At 38.4% G+C, this 18,602-nt stretch overlaps 1 protein-coding gene across 13 annotated transcripts in view; it reads left to right on the forward strand.

The window, feature by feature from the left end:
* The window catches only part of POSTN (periostin), a 50,676-nt gene extending 32,449 nt beyond the window's left edge, over window positions 1-18,227 (forward strand). For 2 of the 13 annotated variants that reach the window (XM_054015242.1, XM_054015244.1), the window contains 8 exons: window positions 4,033-4,095; window positions 5,539-5,616; window positions 8,668-8,757; window positions 9,616-9,696; window positions 10,325-10,405; window positions 12,915-13,001; window positions 15,966-16,007; window positions 16,975-18,227. In XM_054015242.1, the coding sequence (XP_053871217.1) occupies window positions 4,033-4,095; window positions 5,539-5,616; window positions 8,668-8,757; window positions 9,616-9,696; window positions 10,325-10,405; window positions 12,915-13,001; window positions 15,966-16,007; window positions 16,975-17,012 (560 nt within the window). In that variant the 3' untranslated portion in view covers window positions 17,013-18,227. The remainder of the gene's footprint in view (window positions 1-4,032; window positions 4,096-5,538; window positions 5,617-8,667; window positions 8,758-9,615; window positions 9,697-10,324; window positions 10,406-12,914; window positions 13,002-15,965; window positions 16,008-16,974) is intronic. The other 11 variants (XM_054015243.1, XM_054015247.1, XM_054015252.1 and 8 more) reach the window with 9 other exon arrangements.
* The last annotated feature ends 375 nt before the right edge of the window (window positions 18,228-18,602 follow it).

Consider the following 18,602-nt stretch of genomic DNA (forward strand, 5'->3'; position numbering starts at 1 on the left):
TGGGACCAAAGAAATTGGGATAGAAATCTTGGAAGGGATTTTCAAAAGCATTCAATGTTGACCTAACTCTGCTACTACTGAACTCCAAGGTAAAACTCCCATTGAGTTCATTGGAAGCAGAATGAAGCCAACACTGAGTACTCTTGAAAGTCTCATGACTCTCATCCCTACTGGATAAATTCTATAAAAGAATAAAAAATCTTCAGTCATTTAAATGCTGCCTCGTGAACTTGGTACATAAGGCAGAACACAGTTACGCTGCTTCCTTAGGCACCCAGCACATCACTTGGAAGCCCCCATGTCCCACTGGAATGTTCTGAATGGAATTTACTGAAGTCAAACCCAGCAAAGAAGGGATTAAATAAATGCTTGTAAAGTTTTTATCAAGGTTATTATCCGTTGTTGAGGGGGTTTCTTCCCAACATGAAGGTTGTGATCTTGCTTATTCCACAGTTAATGACAATGTGAAATGGCATGAGTTGGTACTTTCTGATGCATGGGTCAGAGCCATTCACCAAAGCAAGATGAAATAACAGTACAAATAGTGAGCATTAACTAGTCACTTCATCCAGCCAACTATCACTGGGTGGCAAATCAGTAATCCTACCTCTGGCTATACCTCAGTGCATGCTTTTTTGTTTGCCAGTATTCTGACTCCGACCATATTCTCACCATTGAGTCTCACTCCTGGGGAAGCCAGTTTTGGCTCTCATGGCTTGCCAGCAGCAGCTGCAGCAGTCCCCAAAAGACACACATGCCTGCAACTGCCATTAAAAAAATCTCCCAAAGTTGCCAAAATGTTATTTTTTTCTAGCTATGGCAGCCAGTCATAGACAGATCAGAGTGCTAGAGCAGTGTTTCCCAAACTTGGGACACAGCTTGTTTAGGGAAAGCCCCTGGTGGTCTGGGCCGGTTTGTTTACCTGCCACGTCCACAGGTTCGGCCGATCGCGGCTCCCACTGGGTCAGTACGTCCCTCGGCCCACGCCACTTCCAGCAGCTCCCATTGGCCTGGAGAGGCGAACCGCAGCCAGTGGAAGCCACGACCTGCGGACGCGGCAGGTAAACAAACTGGCCCGGCCCGCCAGAGACTTTCCCTAAACAAGTGGCATCCCAAGTTTGGGAAACACTGTGCTAGAGGAAGATTTAGTGAAAATAAATACTCTTCCAAAGTCTCTTCAGAGGGTAGGGTGCCCAGTCCTTCTCTGTATTGGCAATACCTCCCAGCTTTGTGTCATCCGCAGACTTCATTAGCACATTCCCACTTTTTGTGCCAAGGTCAGTAATAAAAAGATTAAATAAGGTTGGTCCCAAAACCGATCCCTGAGGAACTCCACTAGTAACCGCCCTCCAGCCTGACAATTCACCTTTCAGTACAGCCTGTTGTAGTCTCCCCGTTAACCAGTTCCTTATCCACCTTTTGATTTTCATATTGATCCCCATCTTTTCCAATTTAGCTAATAATTCCCCAGGTGGAACCGTATCAAATGACTTACTGAAATCGAGGTAAATTAGATCCACTGCATTTCCTTTGTCTAAAAAATCTGTTACCTTCTCAAAGAAGGAAATCAGGTTGGTTTGGCATGATCTACCTTTTGTAAAACCATGTTGTATTTTGTCCCAGTTACCATTGAGCTCAATGTCCTTGACTACTTTTTCCTTCAAAATTTTTTCCAAGACCTTGCATACTACAGATGTCAAACTGACAGGCCTGTAGTTGCCCAGATTTTTCCCTTTCTTAAAGATAGGAACTATGTTAGCAATTCTCCAGTCATATGGTACAACCCCTGAGTTTACAGATTCATTAAAATTCTTGCTAATGGGCTTGCAATTTCATGTGCCAGTTCCTTTAATATTCTTGGATGAAGATTATCTGGGACCCCTGATTTTGTCCCATTAAGCTGTTCGAGTTTGGCTTCTACCTCGGATGTAGTAATATCTACCTCCCTATCCTCATTCCTATTTGTCCCTAAGCTCCTCATTAGCCTCATTAAAGACTGAGGCAAAGAATTTGTTTAGATATTGGGCCATGCCTAGATTATCCTTAACCCTTAACCTTCACTCCATCCTCAGTGTTTAGCGGTCCCACTTCTTCTTTCTTTGTTTTCTTCTTATTTATATGGCTATAGAACCTTTTACTATTGGTTTTAATTCCCTTTGCAAGGTCCAACTGTACATGGCTTTTGGCCTTTCTCACTTTATCCCTACATGTTCTGACCTCAATAAGGTAGCTTTCCTTGCTGATCACTCCCATCTTCCATTCCTTGTAGGCTTTCTGCTTTTTCTTAATCACCTCTCTGAGATGCTTGCTCATCAAGCTTGGTCTACAACTCATGCCTATGAATTTTTTCCCCTTTCTTTGGGATGCAGGCTTCTGCAACTTTGACTTGAAGTAATTCCAGGCTTCCTCCACCTTTAGATCCCCAAGTTCTTCAGTCCAATCCACTTCCCTAACTAATTTCCTTAATTCTTTAAAGTTAGCCCTTTTGAAATCAAAAACTCTAGTCACAGATCTATTTTTGTTTATCCTTCCATTTAGTTTAAACTGAATAGCTCATGATCACTCGAACCAAGGTTGTCCCCTACAACCATTTCTTCTATGAGGTACTCACCAAAACCAAATCTAAAATGGCATCCCCTCTTGTTGGTTCTTCAACTACTTGGTGAAGGAATCCATCAGCTATCGCATCTAAGAAAATCTGAGCCCTATTATTATTACTAGCACTTGCCCTCCAGTCTATATCTGGGAAGTTGAAGTCTCCCATGATCACCCAATTCCCATTAGTATTTACTTCATTAAAAAGGTGTCTATACATATCTAAATCGGATCCCGGTGGTCTATAGCACACCCCAAGCACTATCTCAGGGGAGGCTCTAGTAGCTTTCTTCCCCAATGTGATTTTTGCCCAGACAGACTCTGTCTTATCCATTCTGAGGAATGGAAAACCTGTCATATGAAAGGAGACTCAAAGAGCTTGGCTTGTTTAGCCTAACCAAAAGAAGGCTAAGGGGAGATATGATTGCTCTCTATAAATATATCAGAGGAATAAATACCAGGGAGGGAGAGGAATTATTTAAGATCAGTACCAGTGTGGACACAAGAACAAATGGATATAAACTGACTATCAGGAAATTTAGACTTGAAATTAGATGAAGGTTTCTAACCATCAGAGGAGTGAAGTTCTGGAATAGCCTTCCAAGGGGAGTAGTGGGGACAAAAGATATATCTGGCTTCAAGACTAAGCTTGATAAGTTTATGGAGGGGATGGTATAATGGAATAGCCTAATTTTGGCAATTAATTCGTCTTTGACTACTAGTGGTAAATATACCCAATGGTTTGTGATGGAATGTTAGATGGGGTGGGATCTAAGTTACTACAGAGAATTCTTTCCTGGGTGCTGGCTGGTGAGTCTTGCCCACATGCTCAGGGTTTAGCGGATTGCCATATTTGGGGTCGGGAAGGAATTTTCCTCCAGGGCAGATTGACAGAAGCCCTGGGTTTTTTTGGCCTTCCTCTGCAGCATGGGGCACGGGTGACTTGCTGGAAGATTCTCTGCACCTTGAAGTCTTTAAACAATGATTTGAGGACTTCAATGGCTCAGACACAGGTTTGATACAGGAGTGGGTGGGTGAGATTCTGTGGCCTGCATTGTGCAGAACGTCAGACTAGCTGATCATAAGGTCAGAAGGGACCATTAAAGTCTATGAATCTATGAATCTATAACCCATCCTGAACTAAGTAGAAGAGTACTGCTTTATGCAACCCTCTGTGTGCCACATATTTCTATTGCACTAGTCTGACAAAAAACAAAGCAGATTAAGGTTAAAAGGAGCAGGGTTTTAAAAACCACCACATCATTTTATGAATAATTGTATTGAGTTGTGTGATTAAATTCTATTACATTGTGTTATTAAGTACTTGTATAATATGCCCGCAATTAAAATGAAAAAATTCCTCTAAATTTAAAGCAGCAACAACTGAGCATTGCTGTTATTGATGTGGTCACTAAAATATATATGTATGTTTATCAGAAAAACCAGGTAGAAAAATCACGAAAGTAGTTGGTGGTGCAACAATTCGAAAAGTTACTCAAGGTAGGATTTATAAATAGAGCTATATGTTTTGTGATGCACCAGTGTGCTCTAGATTGAGGTTCATTTAGCTAGTTATTTAACTAGCTAAAAGCTAATCTAGGACCCTGTGCATCGCCTCCTATTGCAACATATAGGAGGTCCAGCAAGTCTGGACTTTATTGTTTTAACCACTTGACAATAAACCAACCTGTATGAAAACACAATGTCAGGTTAATCCTGATTAATAATCATAAAAAAAACCTTCTTATGGAGTCAACTTCTATGGAAGGTCAACTAAAAAAAAAAAAAAAAAAAGTGACTGTTATAAAAACAACGAAGAGTCCGGTGGCACCTTAAAAACTAACAGATTTATTTGGGCATAAGCTTGTTAGTCATTAAGGTGCCACTGGACTCCTTGTTGTTTTTGTGGATACAGACTAACATGGCTACTCCTCTGATATCTGTTACAAAGAGAGGAATTGTACAATAAATGTCCGCTAATAAGGTTACGGACTATATCATGCTATTATCACCGAAAACAGAGTAAGGGGAGGTGCAAAACCACATCTCTCTCTTGGGAACACCCTAATACTCTGTAAAGAAACTGCACTGATGTTGTGTTTTAAACTCAGTCATGCATTACTCAACTGCTGCCTTACAATTGGAGATGAGTCTGAGCCAGATACTCAAACTCTGCCTCCGTGAATCAGACTTTGGGGCCTGGTTCTTTGCTGTCTTAAATAATGTATAGTTATTGTCATCAATATAAAATGGCTTTAAAATACTAAGTGATTGGCATGAGGATCTATGGGCACCTCACTCCTTAGCTGCAAAGACAATAGTCACCCGCACAAGTCCCCACAGGCTGCTCCATTGGCCTCCACTATGGTTCTGCTTGAGATATGCTACCATTGGCTGCACAGTGGCAGCTGCAGAGAAATCCTAAAAGGAGGTAAGGTTGATTGAAGCAGAACTAACTGGGTATCTAAGTGGTTAGCAGGAGACAGTGCCATGAAGAGAGTCAGGAGTCCACCTCCCAAATCTTCACAGAGCTTGTTCCATGCAGAGCTCTGGTGGAGAAGCATCTGTAGGGTTCCAAGGAGTGGGGACAATGTCAAAGAGATGTGTCCCAATTTATACCCAGGATGGCAGATCCCGAGGAAATGATTTTGCCACAGACAGGACGCAGGCTAGTCAACAAATTTTTAAATTCCCAATATATAACAGGCTGAGGGATATTATAACTCCAACTGGTGTGAGAGAGAAAATGCAAGATTATACAGTTGTTCTCATGAATGGATACACTTAGTTTTATTTTCTCATATAAATCTCTGGCATTATACAAATGTATTATTATAACAATAAATAATCAGAACGGAATATTATATGTTATGGTTTTTATGTGTAGGGTGTTAATGCCTTTTCTACCTTAGCTGTTTTGAATATTATATATGTTTTTTCCAGGCACGAGAATAATCGAAGGGGAACCAGAATCAAAATTGTTTAGAGAAGGCGAGACAATAACTAAAGTGATTCATGGAGGTGAATAAACTTTCAGTGGCTAGACTTTATTAGTCAAAGTACTTATGGAAGATTTATAGTTCCAAGTCAGGTTTTATTTCAATGAAAAGCCATGTGGATTTTTATGAGTCATCGGATTTGCTTTTATTATTTCATTCAGGAAATATAGTAGCATTTCATTCCTACTTGTTACAGATTTTTCCTAACTCTTCTCAAACACACTGTATTTGATGTTATGATTCCAGCACTTTACATGCTGGGTTGCCATCTGTCTCAATTTAATTGTGTTTGGTAGCTGTTGTCCTGCCTTCTAAAGTGCAGTGGGTAGACATGTGATAGAAAGTGAACATGTGTTGACATAGAAGTGAATCTTAGAAGCGTAGGACTGGAAAGGACCTCAATAGGTCATCTAGTCCAGCCCCCTCTACTCTAAGCAGAAGTAATAATTAGACTGCTCCTAATGGGTGTTCTTAAAAACCTCCAATGATGGTGATTCCACAATCTCCCTAGGCAATTTCTTCCAGTGCTTAATTACCCAGACAGTTAGGAAGTTTTTCCTAATGTCCAACCTGACTGCCCTTGCTGCAATTAAAGCCCATTGCTTCTTCTCCTATCGTCAGAGGTTAACAAGAACAATTTTTCGCCCTCCTACTTGTAACAAACTTTATGTACTTGAAAACAGTTATCATGTCGCCCTCAATCATCTCTTCTCCAGCCAAACAAAAAACAAACTCAGTTTTTTAAATCTTTCCTCATAGGTCATGTTTTCTTAACCTTTAATCCAATTTGTCCACATCTTTCCTGATGGTGCACAAAACTGTATACAATACTCTAGCTGAGGTCTTATCAGCATGGAATAGAGTAGAAGAATTACTTCTCATGTCTTGCTTACAACATTCTTGCTAATACATCCCAGAATGATGTTCATTTTTTTGCAACAGTGTTACACTATTGACTCATATTTATCCTGAAATCCACTATAATTCTCAAATCCCTTTCCACAGTACTCCTTTCTAAGCAGTAATTTCCCATTTTGTATGTGTTCCTTCCTAAGTAGAGTACTGTGCATTTGTCTTTATTGAATTTAATCCTATTTACTTCAGACCATTTCTCCAGTTCGTCCAGATCATTTTAAATTTTAATCTTATCCTCCAAAGCACTTGCAACCCTTCCCAGCTTGATATCATCTGCAAACTTTATAAGTATACTCTCTAAGCAATTATCTTATAATTTATGAAGATATTTAACATAACCAGAACCAGGACTGATCCCTGCGGGACCCCACTCTATATGCCCTTCCAGCTTGACTATGAACCACTGATAACTACTCTCTGGGAATGGTTTTCCAACCAGTTATGCACCCACCTTACAGTAGCTCCATCTTGGCTATATTTCCCTAGTTCGTTTATGGGAAGGTCATGTGAGACAGTATCAAAAGCCTTACTAAAGTCAAGATATACCACATCTACCACTTCTTCCCTATCCACAAGGCTTATTACTCTGTCAAAGAAAGCTATTAGGTTGGTTTGACACAACTTGTTCTTGACATATCCACATACTTGTCACCTTATTATCTTCTAGAGATGTTTTCAAATTGATTGCTTAATTATTTGCTCCATTATCTTTCCGGGTATTAAAGTTAAGCTGACTGGTCTGTAATTCCCCGGGTTGTCTTTTTCCCCTTTTTTATAGATTGGCACTATATTCACCCTCTTGCTGTCCTCTGGAATCTCTCCCATCTTCCATGATCTTTTGAAGATAATCACTAATGGCTCAGATATCTCCTCAGTCAGTTGGTTGAATACTATAGGGTGTATTTCATCAGACCATGCCAACTTGAAGACGTCTAACTTGTCTAAGTAAATTTTAACTTGTTCTTTCCCTATTTCACCCTCAGAGCCTACCTCATTTTCACTATGTTTGACATCCGATTGCCACTAACCTTTTTGGTGAAAACTGAAACAAAAAAAAGACATTTAGCACTTCCCATTTTCTGTTATTGTTTCACGCCCCCATCATTGAGTAATAGGTCTATCCTCTCCTTGATCTTCCTCTTGCTTCTAATGTATTTGTAGAATGTTTTCTTGTTACCCTTTATGTCTCTAGCTAGTTTAATCTCATTTTGTGCCTTGACTTTTCTAATTTTGTCTTTACATGTTTGTGGTGTTTGTTTATATGCATCCTTCAGAAGGATGCATATAAACAAATTAGACCTAATTTCCACTTTTTGTAGGACTTTTTTTAAGTTTAAGATAATTGAAAATCTCCTGGTTAAGCCAGGGTCATCTCTTGCCATATTTCCTATCTTTCCTATGCTGTGGGATAGTTTGCTCTAGTGTCCTTACTAATGTCTCTTTGAAAAACAGCCAACTCTCTCAAACTGTTTTCCCCCTTAGACTTGCTTCCCATGGAAGCTTATCTACCATCTCCTTGAGTTTGCTAAAGTCTGTTGTCTTGAAATCCATTATCTTTATGCTGCTGTTTTCCCTCCTAACATTCTTTAGAATCATGAACTCTATCATTTCAAGATCACTTTCATCCATTTCCACTTTCCATGTGGACACTGGCATTTCCTCCACTTCCTCAGGTCCTTGAAGTGTTTCTAACAAATATGGGCCTCAACCAAAACTTTGGATATGGCCATCCCTGGACTTGAGGGAAGCTTAGGTCCTGATCCAGATCCAAGCACTGAGGCCAGCTCCATAGGGCCATTCTTCTTATTATTATTAATTTGTACTAAAGTAGCACCTAGGGGTTCCAATCAAGATCATGATCCCATGGTGCTAGGTGCTGTACAAACACATAGTAAGAAACAGTTCCTGCCTGAAGGGTTTACTATCTAAATAGAAAAGATAAATAAAAGGTAGAAGAGAGGAAATATAGGCACAGAGTGGTAATGTGCCTTGCTGTAGATAAAAAAGCAGGTCATTGTCAAAGCTCTTGAGTCCCAGTCTGGTGCCCTATATGACAGTTTATTTACTTTCCAATGTGAAAGCAGGATCACAAAATGGCATATCCAGTATATTCCTCACCACTTTATTAAGATCTTTAATTTTTAAAATATCATTATAGAGCCTATTATTGAAACATACACCAAAATAATTGATGGCCATCCTGTCGAGGTGACTGAAAAAAAAGTGACAGAAGAGAGAATTATTCAAGGTAAACCTTTCTATCCGGACTGGCTGAAATTTACCTTTCTGCACCAGGCCAATCTATGCATTTCTGAAGTCCCACTCTGCCTCTTGTGGTGCACTCTGCAGAAAGGTGAATGCCATCCAAAATTCTTAAGCCTTTCCCACTACTCCTAGGGAAGGCCAACTCCTGGCTGTGGGTTGTACATAGATGTGCACAGAAGTGTCTGCAATATTTTAAACACAAAGTAGAATATCAAAAGTCAGCATGTTTCTATATCTCAAAAAGGAGTCCCTTTTGCAAACATTTCACTAATGTATGCCATGGTAGGTTTTTATGATTAAGTATTAGTATTATTTTTTATTTTTTTAAAAATAGGCCCTTTTTCAAGATAAGAAGATTTCTGAGGAAAAAGGATACAAAAAATCACACTGCTGCTATGGAAAGGACAATTTTATTAGTATTTCAAATAAAGCAAAATTTGGGAAGGTGGTAACATCTCCAAGATTAAATTTAAAATTTTGTATTAACCAGTAATGTATTACTAGCATTTAAAATAAATTAATACATAATAAATTATTAATTAATAAAACAATTATAGGCATGGTGGGTAAAATTTTCAAAAGCACTTACGTGAATTAGGATTCTAATTCCCATTTTGAAAATGGAACTTAGGCTCTTAGGAATCTAAGTAAGTACCTTGTGAGGGTGGGAGGTAGGGGGGAAGAGATCTATATAGCATTCTGGGGTCATCTTTAATTATAATTTGAACATGATGATTCTGTTAAAGACAAAAACATACTAGATGTTTCATAGGAGAAAATACAATAAAATGCAATAATGTAGTCTTTGTTTCAATGCTGCCCCTTTTAAACTTTGTTTCAGGTCCTGAAATTAAATATACCCAAATTATTGCGGGTGGTAGAGGAGATACGGAGGAACATTTGAAGAAATTGCTTGAAGAAGGTTAGTATTTTTCTTCTCAAAGAAAAATGTAGGCGCCATGAGATCTACCCAGGTATTTAGTTTCTGAAAATTATGCATCTTATAATTTTAATAAATATACATATACAAGGTGGGCCTAAGCCACAAGTTCAGAGCTGGAGATTAAACACTGCGAAGTTTAGGAATGCTCAGATCTGAGGATTTGATTTGATCTATTATAGAGATGTAGAGTTCCTTGAAATCTGAACCTCATAGTTGAGGCTTGTTTGGATCTATATAAACATGTGCTTGAAATGCAGTAGAGAGCTTTATTTTTCAACCTGTCGAGTTCCACATCAAGACAAGAAAAGAAGTCCCAGAAGGAGGTGTGAAAGGCATACTACAAATGACCCATCATTGGTATCTGTCTCAACATGTACTTCATTAGAAATTCATTTTAAGTGAAACTGCTCATGTATACTGTATACTGAGAACTGATCAAAATGATTGCTTTTCTGTCATGATGATAACCAGATGTTTGGCATGGAACTTATTATAATAAATGCATTTTGTAGTTACTCAGTTTGTTCGTTAATGTAATATAATGTAATTTAGAATTCTGAATGTCTTATGTAAATCAACTTTATGCCATAAACATGTATCCTCTCAGAGGTTACCAAGGTGACCAAATTCATTGAAGGAGATGGTCATTTACTTGAAGATGAAGAAATCAAAAGACTCCTGCAGGGAGGTTAGTGAGTGTATGACAACTAACCTTTACATAACAGGTTCTGGTGATTGAAACCTCTCTCAGACAATTTGATCTCTTAACATTTTAAAGATTGACCTAGCTGATCTAGTTTAAATATAAATCTACCAAAAAAAAAAAAAAAAGAAAGAAAAAAAAGGCCTCCTGAACTATAAAATGGCAAACTTTGAACAGCCAATTTTCATACTCGCATCGATCATGAACAAATAGAAGCTTGTTTGTTTTTTAGTCTTTAAAATGTTACCTAATTCAAACCTACGGGAGCAATGAAGATTTATTCTATTAGCTGCAAACTTTTTTCCAGGAAATCATTAACTTTGAGAAACACTAATGAAATGGAAAGTGTTACAAGAGGACAAATCCATTATGCTTTTCTGTTATCCAGAAATGAATATTCATTGCCCTCAAGTTAACAATCAAAGGCATGTTTAGCATCTCTCTTTAAATACTGACAGGTAATGTGGGTTAAAATATTAACTTTAATTCTCTTCAAGTACAGCATTCCTGGTAATGATTCTCTCTCTCTCCCTCTCTATTCTAACAGTTTTAGCAATAAATAACCAGTGGATGTAGAAAAAAAAGTAGAAAAATTTGTGCATATGAAATTAATTCTTTATCTATAAATACGGAATGTCTTCTGCTTATTGCATAGATTAGAACAACTACCTGTAATAGCAAAGGTGACAGTGAAAAAGAATTCAAGTATTCTGCGGAAATTTAGTATTGGCCTGACTAATAAACTCAAAAGGCTGTTTTTCTGTTTCTCGAGTCATACAGTAAAACCTCTGATTTAGATGAATTGAATCCATTTCTTCTTGTCATCTTTTTATTAATGACAAGTTTGGAAGTCAGTGAAGTAGGTCACACACAACCCTGGACCTAATGCTACAGACAAATTCAACTAGGCTCAGATTCTCTAAGGTATTTAGTTGCCTAACTTCCCATTGGAATTAGGCACCTAAATACCTTTGAAGTCTGGGCCTTAGAGATTTGCCTAAGTAAGGATTTAGTAAAGGCTGTAGGATATAGCCCTTAGCTCTTTTATAAAGTAAAACCATCACAGTTAACCCTCATTGGTCCACGTTAACTTAACTGGTTTCAGAGTAGCAGCCGTGTTAGTCTGTATCCGCAAAAAGAACAGGAGTACTTGTGGCACCTTAGAGACTAACAAATTTATTAGAGCATAAGCTTTCGTGGACTACAGCCCACTTCTTCGGATGCATACAGAGTGGAATAAATATTGAGGAGATATATATACACACATACAGAGAGCATAAACAGGTGGGAGTTGTCTTACCAACTCTGAGAGGCCAATTAAGTAAGAGAAAAAAAACTTTTGAAGTAACTTAACTGGTAGTCTCAGCAGACAAGTAAAAGACTGGTCATGGAAACTGAACTACTGCATTATCTTTACTCATAAGCTTCTCTAGGTCAGGATTTAAGGCACTGGGGGATTAGGGCAGTGTGGGAAAGCTTGCATTACTGCTGAATATAGTGTATACATACTAGCAGTAAAGTCTCCAGGGCTACCCATCTTTTATCTTTTACCTGCACTAAATTCAGTTAGAGCTATTTTAAAATTAAGTTGAAAAATTACAAAAGATATAGCAGACAAATTAGAAACATTGGACTAAATTCCATTGTCTACAGTGGGGGTGCAGAAGTCAAAAATGCAGAATTTACCCGATATGGGTCTGCAAAGCTCTACTGTTGTGAATTAGAGTGTCCTGACACTTTGGATCTCTTCAGTACCTAGCTGTTGCCCTAAATTATCAAGCTCTGCAATTAAATCCAATTAATCTATACAGATATATGACTCTACAGATTTATATAATGGTGATACATTGAGTATTAGTAATAAATTGGGTAACACAACATAGTCTCTTGAATTCTTTTCTTCTCCTTGCTATCATAAGGTGGTTTATAAAAGCCTCTTGCTTTATGTAATGGATCAAATGAGCAGATTATTTGTTTTTCTTCAGTCTTCTCTACACTTTTCCATGTTTTAAACCAGTCTTTTACACCACCGTACAGTACTTCTAGCCAAGAGGAGCAGCTACACATGCTGCATTGTGGCTGCTGTAATAATGGTGGTGATGGCTCCCTGCTCCTTCCAACTGCATCAGAGCATTTCTGTTTTACAAAAGAGAATTCCCCAAGCACTTGAACAAACCTGAGTCCAGTCACAAATGTATGTCTTGCCTTTGTGCAAAGCAACACACTCTCCAATGGGCTGTTATCAATTTATATATAATCCAGCAGAGCTTGCTGCACTTGGCAGTCTTTGCTGAAACAAAACCCCAGTTCAGCCCTAGCGAAGAAGACTCCCCAGTGTCAGGGCTGAGAAAACCGGCAGGATTGTACGATGCTTATAACATGACATCCTGCTCACCAGTATGCCCCCAGAATGAAATGTGTCCAGCCCAGGCACCCTTCATATTGAAAAATGCTATCCCAGATTTAACTCATTTGTTTTTAATGCTTATCATAGCTGGAACTGAGTACACCAAGGTTACTAAAGTAATTGAGGGAGAGCCACTGATTATCGAGAGAGAAATCAAGGAAGTCCATCTGGAAGGTTAGTTTGTCTAATAATGCAATAGCACTGAGACCATCTTCATCTGCAGTGATCATCCCAGGCGGGGTTTTATAGTGTCTGTACACATAAGTTGCTTAGCTCTGAAACGACAGTTTTAGCAGAAAGAGTTTTGTCAATTTTTTTAAAGGATTTGATCGTACACTGACATTGCAGAAAATCATTTCAAAGTTTGTTTTGAGGCTCATCCTAAATAAATTAATTGTCATGTGTAGTAGGCAAAAAAAAATGTCTAGCTGCAAAATCTAGGCCAGAATACTGAAAAATGAGCATAATAAACTTACTGCCTTTTCTATGAGCAGCACTACAAGAAGAATATGATATGTAAGTTCTCCGTAACTTTAGTTTGTTTCCTGTTTCAATCTTCATCCATTATGCTAGGGGTTCTCAACTGCAGGGTCTCAATCCCTAGTGGGGTGGGGAGGGAAACATAAACAGGTGTCAGTGGGTTGCGACCATTCTTCCCTTCTCATATTGTTAAATGGGAAGGAGGTTCTAGTTAGGGGTTCTGGAACAATTTGTATAGTGGGGTGCGGAGAGCCATTGAACCAAACTGTAAACCCTGTGTATGATGGAAACCACTGCAAGCAAGGGGATGTGGCAGCATTCCTAGTTTCAGCACCTGTGGTTCCAGTGGAATCTGAGATCCAGTGGGATCCCAGTATTAAAAAGATTGAGAATCACTGGACTATGCAATGAAATTCTTAGGGACCAAATTCATTCCTGGCTTATGCCTGGGCTGAATTTAGATGTTCTAGTTTAACTTGCAGTTACTTGCAAGTTGCTTATCTAACAGTACCTACTGTGAGTTAAAATAAAGCAGTGATTTCTTGTGATATTTGTGTGTGTCCTCTTTGAAGTAGCATTTCTAATCATTTAAGATTGGTCGCTAAAGTTTATCTATTTCTTAACTGTTCACATTCCAGATATAGGATACATAGATACAAATATAGCTTCTGGTGAATGAGGTTTCTCATGTTATCTGAAGTACCAAGAAATTAATTTGTTTCAACTGTATTTTCAACTTATGTTAACTTAATGGATTTTACAAATGTGAAAGAAATTCAGAGGATAAATTTACAATATACCAGAGGATTTGTTTGGTTGGTTGGTTTTTACATAAATAGTCACTTTTTAATTGTTCAAAATGAAGTGCCCGGTATTTGTGTTTACAGGACTCATGATACAACTGTATAGATAAGGGGTGGCCAAACCATGGCTCGTGAGTTGCATGCGGCTCTTTTACAGTTAAAGTGTAACTCACAAAGCTCCCCATACTCCTCCCCCCATTCACCGCCTACCAAAGTTGGCAGTCTTTGCTGGAGGAGCTCAGGGCTTCTGCCCAGCAGGGTCATGGCTTCATCAGAAGCAGGGTTGAAGCCTCAAGTCCCAGCCAGGAGCCCCAAGTCCCAGCAGGTGCCTCCCGTGGGGCTGGAGTCCCAAGACTCCCCTTCCCTCAGCCCCGAGCCCTGGCAGGCGCACCCTGCGGGGCTGGAGCCCCGTCAGGCATGTCCCAGCTCTCGAATATCTGAAGATTGTCGTATGCAGCTCGGTGGGTCAGTAAGTTTGGTCACCCCGGTATAGATACTTATAGGACATATACTGCATAATGGTGCATGATAAACGCTGGGTTTGATCATACACAAAGAAGATGTGGAGCATTGTGAGTATAACTTCAGTGATAAGCAGGACAGGAAAGGCAGAGAAGTCTGATCTTCCATCAGTGAGAGAGATGCCCGGTAGCTATGAGCCTAAAAGCTGATGTAACTTTGAGCAACCTCAGCCGGGAGGATATGTTCCTAAAAAGGGACCTGATTCTGAAAGGACTTGCACAATCAAAGTGTTGAGGTAAACAAAGTAAAGTGGAAGGCTAGTTAACTGCATGTGTTAGTAAATACAGCCTTAGTTGTCTGATGGATTCTAAGGGGAATATTCTCCACTCAGATCAATGGATCTGGACTCTAATATTTTGGTCTCCCTTATATGTTCAGAACTCTGTTGACATTAACAGGCATTCCATGCATGTAATACCAGTGGCAAAATCTGCTGTAAGAATGTCAGAGAAGATTTGTTTTTCTTCCTCTGGAATTTTTTATGTTCATATTTATGTTTTCTTGCACTAATCTACAGATGTGGGTCACAACATTTAGCAAATGCCTGTAGAGTCACAGATCAAATGGATATTTTGGAAAACACCTACATGTCTATTAATCAAGGGTGCCTCTCCAACATATTACTTGCATCATTCCTGTAAGCCTCTCAACTCAAAAGAAGGGAATTCTGGGAATTTGAATTGTATATACAATGGTGCTGCAACATCACAATACTGACTGTACTGTACATGATTATTTGGAATTTCCAACTAGCATCTCAGAGATGGTTCACCTTCAAGAACTATAAAAAACAGTACAAGTCTTATGTTTAGCTTCTGAGAGCAGTAAGTTATCAATTTGCTACCATTTCCAGGAAAAAATAACTTGTCAGCAGCACAATCCATCCTAATGTTAAGGATAATTCAGTATTTTTAAAGGATGATTTTTGTTACGATGTGTAGAATGAACAAAATGAAAATGTTTTATTATTTTTTCTTAGTACAAGCCTTTGTGTTGCAGGTCATCAATACTCCCAAGCTTATTAAATACCTACAACAGTGTTGACTTCATTTTTTAAGCTATGAGTTTCAAATCAGCTGTTGAATGAGCTCTAATTCAAATACTTGTTTATAAATCACTCCTGGGGGGGAGGGATAGCTCAGTGGTTTGAGCATTGGCCTGCTAAACCCAGGGTTGTGAGTTCAATCCTTGAGGGGGCCACTTGGGGAGCTGGGGCAAAATCAGTACTTGGTCCTGCTAGTGAAGGCAGGGGGTTGGACTCAATGACCTTTCAAGGTCCCTTCCAGTTCTAGGAGATGGGATATCTCCATTAATTTCTATTTCTATTTTGTAGATACAGCAGTGAGGAAACCAAAACCACCCAAAAAGGCACAAGGTACAAGAAAGCAAGCATTTTCATATTATACTTTTTCTAAGGATATTTTTAAGACAATAATCCTTTCCTGAGACTAAAATACATTCCAGTAAAAAGAATGGTAGTCATTGTTCACTGTGCTCTTTTACAAGAGTTGGTAATGTTAATGTTTTTCTACAACACTAATATGCCTGAAAACAGCTCCTAGGGACTATGTGCTCTGTATAAACTGGGTTGCACATTTCATTTATTGAAACAAAAGTTGAATATTGAAAGGTATTAACCAGTACTTCCACTCTGAATACAGGCTTTATAACAATGGCATTGTGGGGTTCCATCTCCATTGTGTTTCACAAATTCGATATCAATCTTGGTTGCTTGACAAGGAAAAGGATGCTTTTTACTTTGCTAACTGCCAGGCCTGCAACACAATGTGACATCTGAAAGTCAAGCTAGATACTTTGTTTTTCATGATTTGGCAGCAGCAGCAAAGATAAGCCAGTCATACCCTTGGTTAGACTAGTGGAAGCCCATCGTCTCTAAATGATGTCCTCAGCTGGGTTTGTGTAACCTCATTAGCTTTCACTGGAGCTGCAGATGGGCATCACTGGAAGATAGTTGGGTTGCATTTGGCCTGCAGCACTGATACGGTGAAGTCATTAAGAATTTTGCTGGTATAAGGAATAAATAATAACTGTGTAAGGGCCTCATGATTTGTCCCATTAAGACTAGATATGGGATTGAGAGGGGTTTAGATTCCAAGTATTCTCAAAGTCCTGGGGTATTTGGATCCAGGGTTTTAGTGCAGCCCTATTATCAAATGAGCGGTAATCTATGAAGTTCAAAGCCAGATCTGTTGACTTCCATTGAGCTATTTGCAGGAGCAAGGAAGGATTTGGGACAAATTAATTTTTTTGGATACTTTATTGACCTATTGACTATCCATTATATTTGCAAATAACTTTCTTCTATTATGTTTTGCCACTAGGAACACCACGGAGAAGGACAAGGCTAGTTCGTCCTTAGAGCTTTCCAGTGAGATAGAGTCCATAGAACTAAAAATGAATAGCCTGATCTTTGAGAGGAAAAGAAGTTGTTTTAAAATAAAATCAAAAGGAATGTTTCATTTGCTAATCAAGTATAAACTGAACCATGAGCCCACCCAAAGGGTCTGATTGTGTAAACATTCACTACTGGGCTTAGTGCCCACTAGTATGAACAGTCTATTACAGTAAATGAGACCTCTCTTGGCAGTAAGCATTATTTAGGGTGAAATGCTGGCCGCACGAAAGTCAATAGCAAAACTCCCATTGACTTCAATGGAGCCAGGATTTCACCCTATGCCTGGTAATAAGTGTTTACAGGATTGGGCTCAAACTGAGCAGGGAACATTTCAGAATGTAAATTTTATTATTTCTTATAAATGAGAAATATACATGAAATTAGATCATTTCTAGAAATATATCGTTTAGGTGACTTGATGATGGGTAATCTAGGCAGAGCTCTATAAACCTAGCACTTTTGGTTCAGTAATATCATGCATTTTGATGTCAACTTTTGTCATGTTTTTAATGTCATTATGACACAACAACATTACCTTCTTAAATTAACAGTTATACCATATATTAAATGTATCATCTAGTTCTGCATTACATATTCAAACATTTCCTGGTAATATGGCTAAAGGATGTTCTAAAAAAATATCACAAATGAATTTACTAAAATGTATTCATGTAGGATGGTGCTGGCTACATTTTCATCAATTAATAAAAATAATTCTTATTATAGGAATCCTATAGAAAACACAAAATTTAAGATACTAAAGGGATAACATTTTAAATAAGAATGAGCCCTTGAAATGTTAAATCATAAGGGATAAATAAAATGCATGCAAACTGTTACCTCTGCATGGAAACAAGCATAACAATAATTGGTGCTTGATATGAAAGCTTTTATATCAAAACATGCTTTGCTAATGTCTGGTACTAATGTGGATTTGTTTGTAAATTATGTCATTTTTATAACTCTAGTTTTGTACTCATAAAATGTTTAAGTCATTTGCCTTTTGCAATATTTTAATGTCAAATGTTGGAATGCAACTATTTGAGAGGAAAGAAAAAAAATATTTCTTCAAGGTGCCTTAATTCTGCAGAACCAATGTTGAAGAGGAGTCATTAGATATTATTCTTCTGTTTTGAAACAAATACTCATTAAAAAAAAACTGGCTAAATTATGCTTCTTTTTATTTGTAAGTAAACCTTTTTGTGATCGGGCAATTCTAAATATTCTTACGATCCCTAGGGTAACTTTTAAATAAACACACGCATTCATATAAACAGATTTTTTTCTTTTTCCCACTTAGCATATGGAGTTTATCCTAAACTTAATGTGTAGGGTTTTAGCAGCACAACTCTGTAAGTATCTAATCCGTAGCCCCTTGAAGTCAACAGAAAGTCTCCCACTGAATTCAAGGGGCTATGAATCAGGCCCTGAAACACTCCATAACAGTCCTTTGTCAATTGAGTAATGAGTGACAGGGGTAGTTATGTTGTCAGCACCGGACAGACCATTTAGTCTTACTGGACTAATATAGTATCTTTATCTAGGAATTTATAT

Source organism: Malaclemys terrapin, chromosome 1, assembly GCF_027887155.1.
Source record: "Malaclemys terrapin pileata isolate rMalTer1 chromosome 1, rMalTer1.hap1, whole genome shotgun sequence".
Classification (NCBI taxonomy): Eukaryota; Metazoa; Chordata; order Testudines; family Emydidae; genus Malaclemys; species Malaclemys terrapin.